General features: G+C 40.3%; 1 protein-coding gene across 8 annotated transcripts in view; it reads right to left on the reverse strand.

The window, feature by feature from the left end:
- Positions 1–17,048, reverse strand: part of Ehbp1 (EH domain binding protein 1) — a 282,868-nt gene that overhangs the window by 119,181 nt on the left and 146,639 nt on the right. For 7 of the 8 annotated variants that reach the window (XM_026788929.1, XM_026788928.1, XM_026788926.1 and 4 more), the window contains 3 exons: positions 16,605–16,727; positions 14,163–14,400; positions 4,175–4,367 (listed from right to left, as the gene is read on the reverse strand). In XM_026788929.1, the coding sequence (XP_026644730.1) occupies positions 4,175–4,367; positions 14,163–14,400; positions 16,605–16,727 (554 nt within the window). The remainder of the gene's footprint in view (positions 1–4,174; positions 4,368–14,162; positions 14,401–16,604; positions 16,728–17,048) is intronic. The other variant, XM_026788925.1, reaches the window with a different exon arrangement.

Here is a 17,048-nt window from a genome sequence, read left to right on the forward strand (position 1 = left end):
AAAAAAAAAAAAAAAAAAAAAAAAAAAAAAAAAAAAGAATACTTCCAGGCTGTTTATGTACTGCCTGTTAGGGTCAGACTGGCTGTCCAATTCTTAATGATATTATACTGATCATTATGGTTGCCTACTGGCAGCCTGATTTATTGGTATGTTTTATAAAATTTTAGCCTGATAGGTTTAACAGCCATGCCAATTAGTGTTAGATATACTAACTCATCAGGAATTATGAAGGAGTATGTTTTCTAATGAAATAATTTCTTTCTGTATTTCAGTCAGAATTCTTGTACTGAAAAAAACTTTCCTTCATGAATTACTTAATTATCTTGAAATACAGTTAACAAAGGAAACTCAGGAAAAATAGCTCAGCATTTTCCTTTCATTATTAACACGGTGAATGAGCTAAGGTCCTATTGACTACCAAAGGCAATTTTATACTATCATTAATTCATGAATTTTAATATATTTGATGTTTTAAATCCCTTCAGATACTTTTTCTGTAAATATTCTTTCCTGTTTTCAGAATTTAATGTTATGAAAGCTATTAAAATTTTTTCTTATACTAATATGCATGCCTTTGAAAGTCAAACACATTATTTAGAATGTCTAGATGGAAATCTCAACTCTATTCACTTTGTCTCAATATATATATATCTAAAGCCTCAAGTCTTTCTCCAGAGAGAAAATTCTATTTCTTTGATAAATACTTTCCTAACCTGTCCTCATATGTATAAGCCTATACAGAGGATGCATGTCCTGACTCTACCTTGATTTTTTTTTTAATTTTTCCTTCTAAAATTTCTACCTCAATTTTCACCTTGAATTCTAAAGAAAATCTTTCAAAGGTGCATGCTGGTCAGCACCTGCCACGCTCAGTGACCGCAAACCACAAGCTCTGGCCTCATCACCTCCCGGTTACGCTATCAGCTCCCACAACTTAAGGGCTCTTTCTGTACCTCCAAGAACTCCTTCCTATTCTGAAATTGTTATACTTTTCACAAATTTTAAAATCAAACATACAGAAAGGTTACTATATAATAAAGGCCTTGTTATTTATCTAGAGCCAAATAAAATTAGTATTTTAACTCACATCGTCACTTTTTGTGATAGCTACCTCTTTCATTTGTCAACGATCAATCAAATCACTCTTTATAATTTAATATTTGTTTCAAATACTCTTTTGTTTCTATAAAGTTTCATGTCCCCAACTAAAAAAAAAAAAAAAAAAACATGGTCAAGTGAGAGCGAGCACTACTTCTGGAGGCAGGAACCCTTTAGGGCCATTACTGTTGATAAATAGGCAAGAATCTTGTTCTTTGACGGCAAAGATTTTTAAACTTTTTTTTTCTTTGTGAAATCAAAGTAATCACTCATTTTCAGGTCCTTGAAAGACAGCAGAATGAACATTTCTTTAAGAATGAAGTATGTACTACCAAATTTTATGAATGCTAAGTCTTTAGTTTGTTCATCTGTCAAGTCTGTACTTTCATGACCTTCAAAGTTTCCTACACCATAGTTTCATAGCTTAGCTTCCTCTTTTGACTCACCCAAGGCTGGGACCTGCTGTGCACTCTGCATCTTTTGTTTGGTGTGCTTGTTATATTACAGGGTAATTTATCAACGTTAGGAGTTGAAAAGGACAATGCCATTGTTTAGGTAACTCCACGAAACTGCTGCAGATCGGTCCTCTTCCTCATGTAATAAAGAATAAACTCATCGCTGATTCTTTTGCATTTATCACCAGCAGTGCACCCTAAAATTGTCATGCCACACAAATTAGTGCCATTTGTCCTTTCCTGTTAGCTTAATCTTTATAAGGGTACTTAGTAAATATGTTGAATTTGTCATTTATCACTGAAACCCATAGTAATAATGTTTTACCTTATTCATATGCTTTTTCTGTACAGGGAATTTTTGTATATAAAGAGAAAATAGTAACTTAATCTCACTAGCTGGGAAACTTTAAGGATCTTAGTTTGGTTACTTTAGTTGATCTAAAAGAGCAACTTTCCAAATATCACAATTTATACATTGTATTTCTCCTGGGGCTTCTTTAAAAAAAATAGCATTTTTATCTTTCTATTAAACTCAGTGAGAAAATTCTCAATGATGTTCTTGATGCTGGGTTGCTGGTTCTTTGAGACTGTAAGGATGTATTAGCACTGAGGCACAATTATCAGATGTTTTATCTGGAGCTAGATATGGTGGCACCTGCTTATAACCCAGCAATCAGGAGGCTGAAGTAGGAGGGTCATGAGTTCAAAGCCAGCCTGAGCTACACAGTTGAGCCCCTATGCCAAAAACTTAATGTAGTCAAACAAAAACCAGATTATGTCGCGGTCATGCTCCAGGACTAGAAGGGAGGCGGTCACACGCTGTGACGCACGGGGCAAGTTTACACATGCAGTGCTCTAACAGGAAGTCTCCAAGCTTTGTGCCATAGGCGTCTCCTGTCTTGCCCTCTCTGAGCCACACAGTATGCATGTCCAAAAATGTGTTGAAATTGATCGTTCTATGTGCCAGTGAGGTTTTCAGGTGATCTCTCAGTTCTCTCACTAGTACAGCTTATGGTCTGAAAATTAACAGATCTTTCAACTTCAGTACCTTTCGTTTATCTTATTTATGTGGAAAAGATCTCATGTAGCTCAGGCTGGCCTCAAACTCACTGCCTCCTAAGGACAAAATTACAGACATGCACCTCCACACAGTTTCAACATATATATTCTCTGTTCTAGTCTTTGTCTGTTGGGGGTGGTGCATTATTTACCCCGTGTACACGTCCAAGGCAAATCCAGGCTAAAGAACAGGTGGCAAACACACACCCCACAAGAGCGGTGCTGAAAAAGGAATTCAAGTCAGTTTCATGGCCAGACGCCTTAAATGATCATGGTTCCACACACCAGCTAGTGAAAATGCCAAGGTCTACTCTTGTCTCTACTGGCACCTTGCATTTTATCTCTGGGATCATATCTATCTTGGTTTTTTTTTTTGCATAACAATCTAAGACAATTAGTTAATACAACAACAACAACAATACATATACCCATGGACAAAAGTTAACCTAGAAAAATTTGCCAACTAACTTTCAACCTTATGAAGGATACCAAACTGTTTTATAAATTGTTTCTAGTCCTGGATAACCAAACTGTTTTATAAATTGCTCCAACGGTGTTTTACATTTCCATGTAAATAATGTACATAAAATTTCCTCAAGAGAGACAGTAAGTTCTAACATAAGTAAAAGGAACAATGTTGAAATTCTTCAACAAAGCACTTACTGCTATGAAACCCTATCCATAGTACATCTGACATGGGTGGTTTCTCCCCCTTCCTTTACATTAGTATAGGCTACTCGTATGAGGCTGCTTTCAAGTCTCCTTCAAAGACTCAATTCTACTTATAGACTAGCTCAGTGGATGAGTATGCACAGTACCACAGGCTCAATCACAAGCTCATTAGACAAACAAACAAGCAAAACAGTATACAATGCATAATGCAAAACCATCAGCTTACAGACATATAACTCAGTGAAGTATAATAAATTTACCTAAATTTTACATTTATTCACTAATTTACTGTTTATATGTGTACATGTGTGAGCTTGTTCATGTGGATTGATGTGTGTGTGTGTGTGTGTGTGTGTGTGTGTACTTAAGTGTGTACACACATGTATATTCACATATATGAAAGTCAGAGAACTATCTTGAATGTAGTCTTCTGGTGCCGTACACTTTTTTATTCTTTTTATGTATGAGAGAGGGTCTTACTATATACCCCTGACTGCCTATGAACTCAGAGATCCACTTCCCTCTGCCTCCAAAGTGCTGGGATTAAAGGTGTGCCATCATGCTAGGCTAAAATTGCTATTTTGTTTTGCATTGTTGCTGTTGTCTTTAAGACAGAGTTTCACCCATTAGGCTAGGTTGTCTGCCCAGCAAAGCCCAAGGGTACGCTTTGTCTCCACCTCCCTGGCGACGAGATCACAAATATGCCACCATACCCAGCTTGTGTACAAACTCAAGTTCTCATGCCTGTACACCAGCACTACTAAATGAGCATCTTCCCAGACCCAAGGTTTACTTTTAAATCACCAAAGTGGCCTTTAAAAATCATGTAGCAGTAGCTTTCATTACTCGGAAGCAGACTGTGTGAAGGAGTAAACATCAGCAGCCGTTACCTTGGGAGAAGTGGAGCGCTCCCTCCCTGTAGGAATGACCTGGCTTTCGCTGACTCCACTGACTCCGGGCTTGGCTGGGAGGGTTGGCGGGGCAGGGGCCTTCCTTTTCACTCTCCTTTCAGCCTCCCCTTCTGGAACTGCAGTGACCAAATTGTTTGGAGAAGTTGGCTTGGGCTCATAAAAAGGATTGGATCTAAATGAAAGCAAAATTATCATTAAATTTCTCTCAAAAACAGTTCTGAAAATTGCATTCCCAAATAAACCCAAATCAGTGAAACCTAAAAGTTTGAAATAATGACTTTTATCTTCTGGGCCATTTCAATCCAGATTTAGAAAAGATTTAAAAAAAAAAAAAAACAACAAGCAAACCGAGGCAAGGACTCGATTCAAGATGGTGATGGCAGCAGTCACCAGCACTCTAAGGATCCAGCCTGAGAGACCCACAGGGGCTATGAGGGGAGATGCACAGTCACCAGAACAACTTAAGAAGGGCAGGTCTCATGGGAAGATGCTTTGAAAAAGTGGTCTCGTGAAATCTGTAGAGGATGCAGAGGATGGGGGAGCACGACATTGTTGAGCAGGGCCTGTACCCGGCCTGCCTGGAGGCACTGCTGCTCCAGGCATGATGGTCATGTCTGATAGTGGGGTGGCCAGCTCTGAAGGCTGGGAGCTTTGCAGCAGCCTGGGGCTCTTGCAGACTCTGCCCCGTTACAAGGTCACCCTGACTCTGGACAAGAGGATGCGTGAGATGGGTCTCAGCAACAGTCTGTTCCAGAAACCAGAAACCTTGAACCAGACCAATGACTCATTGCAATAAGTATTTGCATGCAAAGATGTATGGGCAAAAAACATATATACTGTGTGACGCACAGCAGTCTGCAATGCTACTTTGATGGATGAATGTGCACTGGAGAGGAAGGAAAGAGGGCAGAGCGGAGCAGCGTGTGCAGTAGAGAGAGTGGCTGTGGACGATGCTGAGTGGTGGTGCCAGCAGGGGTGGAGTGGAGCTGCCTGCAGCCCATGCAGGATCTGGCCCTGAGCAACAAGACATCTGAGATGAAGCACCCTTGAAAGACCTCCATGGTCTGTGCTGCTGCCAGAGGCCAAGCTGGTGTTCATGGTCCATTGTGCACCCGGGGGGCCATGCTAGTGTCTACGGTCCATGCTGCCTCTGCAGGCCATGATAATGCAGGCCTGTGGTCCATGTTGTCGAGGGACACATGCTCCTGATAGAGGCCATGTTGATGTCTGTAATCTTTGCTGCCACCTGAGACCATGTTGATGATCATGGTCCATGTTACCACCAGAGGACTTGTGGATGTCTGTGGCCTGGGCTCCAGGTTGAGGCCTATAGTCCATGTTGATGTCCACAGTCCATGCTGTTGAGGGCTATGTTGGCGTCTGTAGATGGTGATGCTGCCAAAAGCCATGTTGATGTCTGTGATCTATGCTGCAGTTGAAAGCCTTGTTTACACCCACGGTTTGTGCTGCCTCCAAAGCCAAGTGCTGCTGTTACAGGAACGCTTCTTCTGCAGTGGTACCAACTACAGACTCATAATTGAGAATGAGAGACATTGAAGGCTTCTGTGGCCGCCTCTCCCTCCATCACGTCCCCCCACCATACACACCAAATAGATCAGACAGGAAGCCATTTGAGAGTTCTTTAAAATTGTGATGGTAATGCTGAAGTGTAGCGCTTCACAGCTGACGGCTTCGGGCAGGGGTGGGGGTGGAGAAGGACTCAGTCTTCTTTAAGGGGTTGGCCACTAATGCTCTAAGGAGCCTATGGGAGTTGGTAGATGAGTAAATTGGAGTTGGTGTATTTTTTTCTTTCTGCAGGGAGGGCACAAGGGTTTGAGGGTGGGGACCTGGGAAGAATGGGAAGTGAATGTGATTGGGGTGCATTGTGTGAAATTCTGAAAAAAAAAATCATTAAAATTTTAAGCTAGAAAAAAGAAAAAGAGAATTCCTTTAAAAAAAAACCATCATGTGCAGTTTAAACTACTCTATGTAGGAACTCGGTAAAATCATCTTTAAAAGATGGGGAGTGCATCTATTTTTGGGATTCCCCCCAAAATGAAACAGAATAGAAATGTGTTTTTTTGTTATTATTTTATTTTTATGCTGTACTCTCATAGAGCTTTATAGTGGCTGCACTATGATCCCATAACAGAGAATGTGGACCCTTCTTTTCCCACATCCTCGCCAGCATCTGTCATCTGATTCTTTAATAACAGCCATCTGAATGGGACAAAGGAAATCCCCAGTCAATTCTAATTTCCACTTCCTCAATGGTTAATTATGTTGGACATCCTTAAACACATTTATTAGCCGTTGGTATTTCTCCTTGGAGGACAGTGCGTTCAGTTCTCTACCTCACGGACTGTGCTGTCTTCTTAGTCTTTATATTCTAGATATTAAGTCTCTGAAGATTAAAGCTCGCAGAAATTTTCTGACATCTGTAGATTCTCTTCTCTTTGCTATATAGAAACCTTTAAGTTTCACAAGGTCCCATTTTTCAACTGTTAGCCTTGTTTCCTGCAACCCTGGAGCTGGAACTTGTGCAGGCTTCACTCTACATGAGGATAGCCACTGTTTCCAGCACCATTTGCCAATGACATTCTTTTCTCCAGAGTTTTTTGTCCTTAAAAGGAAAAAAAAGTGTCTATAGTTGCATGGCCATGTTTCTGGGTTCTATATTCTGTTTTCTTGATCTGTGTTTGTTTTTGTGCCAACACCATGCTGTTCTTACTACTGTGGCTTTGTTGAATCATCCCAGTATCTCTAGAATGAAGCCAACTTTTCTGGGATGAAGGATCTTTTTTAAGTGTTCTTGAAATCAGTTTGCAGATACTTTTTACTATATCCATTTCATATATGTATGCATGTGAACATCACGACAACACTTGTGAGAACTGGCGTAAGGCCGTGCAGGTAGACTAGGAAGAATTCTGGATCTATGTTCATCTGAGGCATTAGTCTGTAAATTTATTTTTGTTGTTGTCTTTATCTAATTAGCTGTCAGTGCAATGCTAGCTTCATAAAAAGGATTTGGTAGTGTTCCTTCTTTTTCTACCCTATGAATAATCTGTGAAACACTTAGTTTCCTTAGTGGTCTGGTAGAATTCTGAAGCAAATTTGTCTGGGTTTGAATATTTTATTTTGTTTTTGGTCAGGAAATCTGTCCTATTTCTTTTTAAAACTATTGCTTCGCTTTCCTTCCTTGTTATAGATACATTTAAAAAAATTTTCTTCTTGGTTTAACTTTGGCATACATTTAGAAACCCATGTATTTCTCTTTGGTTTCCTAATTTGGTGGAATATATTTTTAGGGTATGTCCTTATGACTTTTTGTATCACACTGATAGCTGTTGGCATTTCTCCTTTTCATCTCTGGTTTTATTATTACAGGTCTTTTCTCTCTTATTTTGGTATTTTGGAGAAAGGTTTGTCAATATTGTATATTTTTTCAAAGAATTAATTGTTCCTTTCATGAAATATTCTTACTTTTTCATTGATTTTATTTTTCTGTTGTTGTTGCTCTTCACTAGTTTTAGTTTGGCTGGTTCTCCTTTTTGGAATGCTGTAAAGTGCATTGTTACATTGCTTGTTTATGATATGATTTTAAATGCAGGCACTTTGAGCTCTACAGTTCCCTCTTGGGGAAAGGTTTCATGGTATCCCATAGATCTTATATGTTCTGTTTTCATTTTCATGCAATTCTAGGAGCACTCTAAACGTTCCTTTTAATGACCAAAGAATGTTTGGTCTCTGTGAGTTTGTGCATTCTGGGTTCTTTCTCCTACTGTTGGATTCTAGCTTATTCCTTCCAGTGCTCTCCTGCAGAGCTGGTTTGGGAGTCATAAGTTGCTTTAGCCTACTTTTGTCATAGAAAGTTTTCCTTCTCTTTCAAGTAGGACAGAGTGGTATGCACAAGCATGGACTGACAGATGTGACTCTGAGAACTTGAAATGCACCCTTCCATGTCTTGGATTTTGGTGCTTCTATGAAAGACTCAGCTGTTGACATTCCAGTGTCACAGGTATTGAGCAGATCCAGCTCTTCCCATCATGCCCTCTGCTCCACTCCTTCCAAAACCAGGTCTGACAACCTATATGGTCGAAATTGAGACAGGTGGTGAGTTGGAACTGAAGAAGATAGAAATGCAAGAGAAAAGTCCTCTACCTTCAAAGACAAGACTGAAGCAAGCTGGCGAGTCTTAATGACGCAAGCACCACTAATGTCCACTGCACATTTCACAAGCATTGCCTTCTTACAGTACTTCTTATAGGTATTTACTTTTGTCTTAGTTACTTTTCTATTGCCATGAAGAGACTCCTCGACCAAAGCAACTTATAAAAGAAATAATTTAATTGGGGGGGGGGGACTTGCTTACAGTTTCAAAGGCTGAGTCCATGACCATCCTGGCAGGGAGGAGGGCAGCAGGCAGAGATGCATGGTGGTAGAGAAGGGGACGAGAGCTTATTTTTATCCCTAAGTTGAAGGGAAAGAGAGAGGGAGACAGACAGACAGAGGAGACTGGGCCTGGCATGGGCTTTTGAAACCTCAAAGCTCACCACCAGTGACACACTTCCTCCAACAAAGCCACGCCTCCTAATCCTGCCCAAACAATTCCACTAACCAGGGACCACACACTCAAAAATAAGCCTCTGGGAGCCATTTCCATTCAAACCAGGCTTAAAGGACTGTGCTGCCCCTTTCACATCAAGCATCAGAACTGCTGACAATGGAAGCCCGGCCTTCATCTCCCACCTGCCTGGTGGCCAGGGAAGGGAAAGAAGGCACTCTGAATGGAAATGCTGGTGGAGTGTGCTGAAATCTGCAATGATGCTCAGGACAACCCAAGGTTCCTGCAGCTGCTAAAATGCAGTTCAGTTACTGTGTCACGTTTTGCTCAAATGATTTTAATAATTGGAATGCACAGGTTTTAAAAGCCGAAAAAAGGAGAAAAACTGGCTGTTATTCTGATGGGTCTGCCTTTATATGTCATATGTCATGCCATTCCTCCTTTCCTTTAAATCCACTCTCAGTGTTCTGGGGTATTTCGTGTTTTGAATATAGGAGGATGCAGATTGATTTGAAGGTGCTCTTACTCGGGAAGGCACCAGGGCACAGTCTCTGCCTCATCAGTGTACCATGGTGACAGTTCTATAGACCCTCTCACCTCATGAGCAACTGAGGAAGAGTGTGCTGGGGTGGCCTCTAACTTCATGAGCTGGGGGTGCAGGAGGAAGCTGTGCGGCCGCCCCAGGTATGGAGGAACTGGACATCCTCTTGCTTCCAGGTGGGTCACGGTAGGCAGGAGGGCAGAAGTGGTGACTGCTCCAGGTGGGGGAAGGGTAACTACGCTAGCTTCATCATCTAGGCTGCATGGGGCAGTGGGCATATGAGGTAGGGCTGGGAGGCCTGCGACCTTTAATTTTTGAAAACTGGAAAAAGAAAGCTGCTACTCTGAGGCCCTTACATGCCATCAGACCCTCTCCCCTTTCCTTCACTTCTCTCTCAGGTTGTTCATATCTCATGTTTAGAGTGCAGACAGTTTCTTTTAAGGTGCTGTTTACTGGTGTTTCATTTGCAGTGGCATCTCTTTTCCTAGATTTAGGGAATTTCCTTCTATGATTTTACTGAAAATATTTTTTGTACTTTCAGTGTAAAATTCTCCTTATGGCCCTCGTTCACAAATTTGCTCTTTTTGTAGTGCTCCAAAGATCTTGTAAATTCTATTAAAACAGTTTATTAAACTTGTCATTGAGCATGAACATAGGGTGGCAGAAGAGTTTGTCTATTTTGGCATTCTCTGTATCACTGAACAAAAAAGAATTTTTACCTTTGTACTACGCATTTGAAAAATAGGTTAGTTATATCACTAACTTACCATCCACTGAAAAAATATTAAATAAGTAGCAAAATATAAACAAAAATGTAAATGGCATTATTATTACTTATTGTTTGGAGTTATAGAAAGATGACCAGTGTTGGTTAGCTCTATGAAGGATTAACTAAAATATACTGAAAATACAAAGTATGAGTATAATAAATCTGTAGTCTTTTTCTTTTGCATATGTTTCACTAGGAAAAAAGTTTACAATTAATTAGACATGTAGCTGAATAAATTCAGTGAGGGACTACCTTTTAAAAAAATGACACACATCATACCAGAAATGACTGCATACGATCGTTAAAAGGTCACAGATGCACTAAGCCTATCAGCTTCCACCTTGTCACAGAAACTCAACTGCTAACAACAGGTCAGACACGCAGACACTTGAGCAATGGGCAGTCCTTCAGTGTAAGGACACACACTAAAGAGCAGCCAAAGTACACGCCTTCTCTGGCGCTGACGGATTGCTGGGCCTCTGCAGATCGTTTTACACACCAAAGGACTTGGTACTGTTTACCGGGACGATACAATTTTTAGGTCACAAGACACAAGAAGAACATGGTAATGGAAGATGAGTCACAGAGCTTTGACTTGGTAAAAGGTCACAAGTTTATAATTGAAGTTAGAACATAGTATGGAAGATCTGTGTCACTGTAACATACCTACAAACCTCTCAAGAGAAAAGATGAGAAATGACAAGAAATAAATGCCACCTCAGTTCTTCTAGTGGAAATGTAATCTTTAGAACCTCTGTGCATGCTTTTAAAAGGGGGCTTTTTCATGGATTCTCACACTAACCCCAGGCGATTGAGCAATTCAGAACACCTTTAAAAGGCTGGCTTTGGTTAAAAGGAAACACCTAGTATTCTGACTTTAGTTTTTACAAAGGCATTTAAAAAGTTTAAGTAAACACTGCTGTCTCCTTAATTTGCTAAGAGGAGACAGCAGGGTGTGTATGTGTGTGTTATGTAATAGCCATGCATCTCGGAATGACTGAATACTTAAAGTTTGCATTTACACTCAAGTACTCTAGGTGTGTGGCTATTACTCAGCACCTACACCACCCATGAGAAACTTCATTTCGATCACACATTAGCTGTTCAAAGAAAACAAGCATAAAAACTTGAGCCAATTTTTTGATCCGGATTTGGAATAAGATGGTTTTTATGTTGTAATTGTAAGGACTTGAGGATGTGAGTGTTCTCAAAATGTAGCCACAGGGCCATAAAGCTCATGTAAGAATCTCTTTCTCAGCTCTCCATGTGTATGTGTGTGCCTATATACACGTGTGTACCTGTGTGTGTCCCTGCAGATATCTGTGTGTGCATGTAAATGTGTGTACCTGTGCATGGGTATATACATGTGTACCTGTGTGTGTACATATATGTACATTTGAACCTGTGTGTGTACCTGCAGATGTCTGTGTGTGTAAAATGGGAAATGATCTAGAAACGCAGCTTCAAAACAACATAAAAAGAATCAAATTCCTCATTTTATCAAACAAAAGTCTCAAAATATTTAAAGTTGGTCATTACAGTTCCCTTAAGCTTTTCTCTAAGTGCCTACCTTCCCAATCATTGCTAGCTTGATGTGCTTTCTAGACATTTACTGTTGCTCCATGGTAACAACTGACATAATGTCTTTTGGAAAATGCAACTTCTACAGGTACACAATTCTAATAGTGAGAGCTGACCATCCTACAGCAGAGGGGTTATATTATTCCCCATACACAAATCAAATTTCCAAATTTTGTTTTATCAAATGAAGTTTTTTTCAATCATGGTCATTTCAACTTACCTCTACTATTTTAAAGATTTTTCCTATTAAACTACATTTTTAAGGAATAATAGTTTTTCCCTATATTTAAATGTTAATGACTAATATTCATTTTTCCAAGTAAAGCAGACATCTACTTCAAGTAAGCACATCATTACTGTTTATATTATTTATGATTAAATATTTTAAAGATCTCCTCTGTCCCCTACCAAATATTTACTTCAAAGAACCCCTAAGCCCAAGCACTCCAGGCAAGGAATGATTCATGTGCCATATTTCTTATAACAGAACTATAAAATCTTGTTCCTGTTAAAATACATGTTTCCTTTTGTACAGCATTTAACATGACATCAAAACGCGCTCTCTCTCTCTCTCTCTCTCTCGCTCTCTCTCTCTCTCACACACACACACACACACACACACTTTAGACACCTTATAAACTTCATCTCTGTAAGTTAAATGTGCACTTCCTTCTCAAACTTCTAGAACATATTTATGATACTTTACTGTACTTATTAATTAGTTCCATCTTCTATTTCGTCTCTGTATCCATATCCAGTGACTCCGTTTTCTTACTATTATAGTCGGGTCTTCCTGTTTCTTTATGTGCCTGATAAATTTGGCCATCAGTATGAAAACTGTATTTGGGGTATTTTACTCACTACCTTAAATATTTTTAGGCTTCTGTGAAACACAGTTTATTTAACTTATTTAAAGTTAGTCAGATTCTTCAGCCCCTGCCATTAGGCTTTTGGGGAGAGCAGAGAGATCTGTGGTGTCGGCTAACATGGCTACCCAAGAGGCATGTCTAAGCATTCTACCTCATGTCCTATGTTTTAGGAAACCATCCTGTCTGCTCAGCGGAGAAACAGACTATGCTCCATCCTAAAAAATCTCCCATAACTAAGTGTTCATGGACAATTTACTCACACGTATGCTCCAATCAACACTCAGCTAAGGATGAGGAAGAACCCTCTACAGGGCTCTGAAATTCTCTTCTCTGCTGCTCAATCTGCAGATTTTACCACATTGGTTTACTAACGATGGTGACATCTCTGTAAATCCAAACTATGTGTCCCCAATTTAGGGAGATTTTTCTGGAACAGTGTGAATTTTTCTAACCCCCCAAAGACTGTAAACATTTCCAAATGTGAGCTTGAAGGACACCTGTGGGACCCACTTTTTTCTGTTCTCTTGTGGATTATTATCCCCTGCAGTTTTTGTTCAATGTCTTAAAAGTACTGTTTTAAATATTTTATTCCATTTTTAGTTGCTTAAGATGGGATGCTAAATCTAGTCTGTGCTATTGCTTCACGGCGAAAGCAAGTTTGGTTGTTGCTATATAAATGCACTCAGGGTCCTCAGCATTGTCACATGCAATGCCAGGGTGTGATGTGAACAGCTCCCTCTTATCTCCATCCTGAGCTGAGTAAAACGTCAGCTCTTATTACACCTGGCTCATAGTGGTCTCTTACTGAGAAATGTTGGCAGTATGCCGTCAAGTGTCTGAACAAGTCTTCTCATCTACCATATATGACTCCATGGTTCCCCAACAGAACTGTAAGAGAATTGAAGTAAATGCCTACAAATTTCAATTAAAAACATCTAAACGTCATTTATAATAGAGTTTAGTTGAGAAAACACAATTGGAATTCCAACCAGATCCCATCACCATTCTCCTGTATTTGTCGCTTTAGGGAATACAGATATACACCTTAAAGAAAAAGTAAGAAACTTCTAATGACCAGTAGCAAGAGACTGCCCCCTGGACATGGCAGGGGCTGGGCCCACAAACTTGCAACAGCACTGTCGCCTGCACAGACCAGCCAGTAGACATTCAACATGGATGGAGTAAAGGTTCACAAGGAGCCACCCTGGTCAAGGGCAACTCAGGGAGGGAAGGAAGGAGTCAAGTTTAACTTCCCACTGAGACAAGCCCCAAGAGTGATCAGCTCATGTGTATGCAGTCGGCATGAATCAGGCTCAGTAGGGTTCCTTTCTTCTTTTAGTTTGTTGTTGGTCTGTGTGTAATTATAAAGGAAGAGGACATGAACTTGAGAGAGGAATGAAGGGGAAGTGATGTAAACACAGTGTACTCATGTATGAAATACACCCTCCCCTGCCCCCCAAATCTCTGTAAAACAGAGACAGGATCTTACTGAAAAAGGATTCTCAAAAGCATTTCTGGAAGCAGGGTGAGTTATGCAATGTATATAAACATTGCTGACCACTTGGTTAGACTTCAGAGGGCTTCCTTACGCTACTACATAGCTGAGCTGCGATCAGAGCAAAGGAGACAGGCGTGCTTACTCGTCCAGCTCGTCCTCACTTTTTGAGCTGTCAGCATAGAGGTACTTGCTCATGTCCACGGGTCTCAGGGCTTTCCTTTTTGTGGGCTGCGGTGGAGAGTCCTTGATAATTCCACAGGGCTCGGGCTCATCAAATGGGTTCAAATGCTGTGGAGTCTGCGCACCTTTAAAGGGATTACAGCTGTTATTATAAGAAGATTCTTCGTGTTTTTTAGCTGATGCTGTTTCAGTGACTGGCTCTATAAAACAACACAAAAGTCAGGTTAAATTCACAGCATATGATAGCCTCTATTTTTAATGTTGTCAAAAATAGGCGTCTTGAATTAATGAACTCCAAGGCTGAGAGTACAAAGCATTAATGAAACAAGAATATATTGTTGAAGAGCTAAGGAACCCTGAAGCTCAACAAAACGTGAATTGTAGGATTTCTGCTTACTTCTTTAGGATGATAACTCTTGAACCCTGCCTCTTGAGATTGCTAATCGCTCATGACAGCCCTAAAAGACTGATCTTGTTTTAAATTACGCATGCACATATGTGTGCACGTGGATTCGTGCACGATAAGGCCGGAGTCACGTGATTGTGAGTCTCCTGAGATGGGTGCTATGAATGAAGAAGGGTCCTCTGCAAGAGCAGTTCATGCTCTTCGGCTCTGTGTGCTCTCTCCAGCCTTCCTCATGGCAGCGTGCGAAGGGTCTACTACTGCTGTGATAGCACAGAAACTTCCAAAGTTTTAAACTACTTGGGAGTGCAGGATTACTGTTTATCTCACTACAAGAGCTTGCCATCGCAAATTAAAGCAGAGTAAATTTGATTTTTAATAGAACATAAAAATGGATTGGTATCTATCCCAGAATACACCATCTAGGTATCAATCCATTCCCTCTGGACTGTAAACAACATATCCTCATACACTGCTGCTGGAGAGAGCAGGTGGGGGTGAAGACAGGGCCGTGTGCATTCTATCACCGAGCTATGCTATATCCAGTTCCACCTTAACCTTTCAGAGCCAATATAATGAACAAGAACACCATAGAGAAACCAAGTTGAAGTACTGTATTAAAAGCATGCTTGGTAGGGCGGGGGATTTAGCTTAGTGGAAGAGAGCTTGCCTAGCAAGCACGAAGTCCTGGGTCCAGTCCTCAGTTCTGAAGAGAGAAAGCGTCAGAGGGAGAATTAAATCACGAAGGTAAACACACAGATGTGTTATACTAAGTTCACTTTTAAAACACTCAAATTTTAATTTGAAAACAAATTTGAACACAGTTTTGGTGATAAAAATAGGGGGTTTCTAGAGTAGAGCAAGCCAAAGAATATAGTATATTAAAAGTAATTTAAATTATGCCAGACAATTCTAACAACATAATTAAGTAGAAACCAAAAGTCCGTTATTGAAATTCTGAGAAGTAACTTGAAGGCTCAGTCGTGAGTGCTTGTGTAATCACAAGGGCCTGGGTCTGGATCCCCAGCGTCTACATGGCAGCCTTAATACAGAACTGCTGGTGTGTGCAGGGGCTAAGGACTGGAGGCGGGCAGATCCCCGGGGCTGTCACTCTAGCCTAAAACTCTAAGTTCTAGCTGGGAGAGAGCCCATTTCAGAAAAATAAACAAAATAAGATCACAAATAAAAACAAGATGGAGGGCCGCAGAGGTCAAGGTCACGTCACCCCACTCCTTCAAGCCTTATAGATCTAATCTATAGAAAACGGCGCTATAACTTATTGCCTGAGACTTACTATAAATTTAACGTAAGTTATTAATATTTTAAATATGTCATAATCTATAGCTCACAAACAAAATTAAACTTCACTAATTTAGACTGACAAATTGGGAGTGAAGTGAGAAAGGCCTAGAAGAGAAAGACCAGGAAATGACACGGCCCTGAAGGAGTGGAAGGAGCGGTTCCTGAAGCTGAAACACTGTTTCCATCCAGCCGGTCCCAGAGCAATTGAAAGCAAGTGAAGATTTCATGAGAGCAGTCATGAAGATGTAGACAGTAGTCAATCATCCTTGCGTTTATTCTGAACAAGGAGTTTAATTAAACAGAGTCTCACTTCTTCAACAGCCCTTATTCAAGCATTAAGAGTTGAAGATGACTTGGTAAGAAAAATGATTTGCTTGTGGGACCCTTTTCCTCCTTTAGGGTTGCCTCGTCTAGCCTTGGTATGAGGGTATGAGCCTAGTCTCACTGTAACTTGTTATGCCATGTTCGGCTGACGTCTCTGGGGGTCCCGCTCTTTTCTGACGGGAAATAGAGGAGTGGATCTGGGGTAGAAAGGAGGTGGGATGAGGGATAGGAAGGAGAGGAGAGGAGAGGAGGGAGAAATGCGGTCTAGATGTTCTATATGAGAAAAGAATACATGCATACATACATTTTTAAGAAGAGAAAATTTATTTAGGTGGATAAACATTTAAATTGATTTTTTATAAACAGACATGTTACCTTCTGAGTCAGGATCTCCAAATGGATTTAATTCTGTTACATCAGGTTCATCAAATGGATTTGTATTCACAGTGGCCAAGTCCTTTTGTGTATCATCCAAAAAGTTAAGTGTGTTGATAAGTTCTGAAAATAAATGCATGTGTGAAGTTCATCACAGATATAATGAATCGTAAGTTTTGGTAATATTAAAATTCACATTAATAATACCTGCAAATAATAAGACAGTATTTTATAAGTGGCAGCATGCCATTCGAGTATTTTGTAGTACACCAACATTTGAAAATAAACCAGAAGGTACATATTTAACGTGGGAATTACATCAGAAAATGAACTACAGTAAAGAAACGTCCTTTGGGAGGCAGAGGCAGGCGGATCTCTGTGAGTTCGAGACCAGCCTGGTCTACAAGAGCTAGTTCCAGGACAGGCTCCAAAACCACAGAGAAA

Source organism: Microtus ochrogaster, unplaced genomic scaffold (assembly GCF_000317375.1).
Source record: "Microtus ochrogaster isolate Prairie Vole_2 unplaced genomic scaffold, MicOch1.0 UNK9, whole genome shotgun sequence".
NCBI classification, from domain to species: domain Eukaryota; kingdom Metazoa; phylum Chordata; class Mammalia; order Rodentia; family Cricetidae; genus Microtus; species Microtus ochrogaster.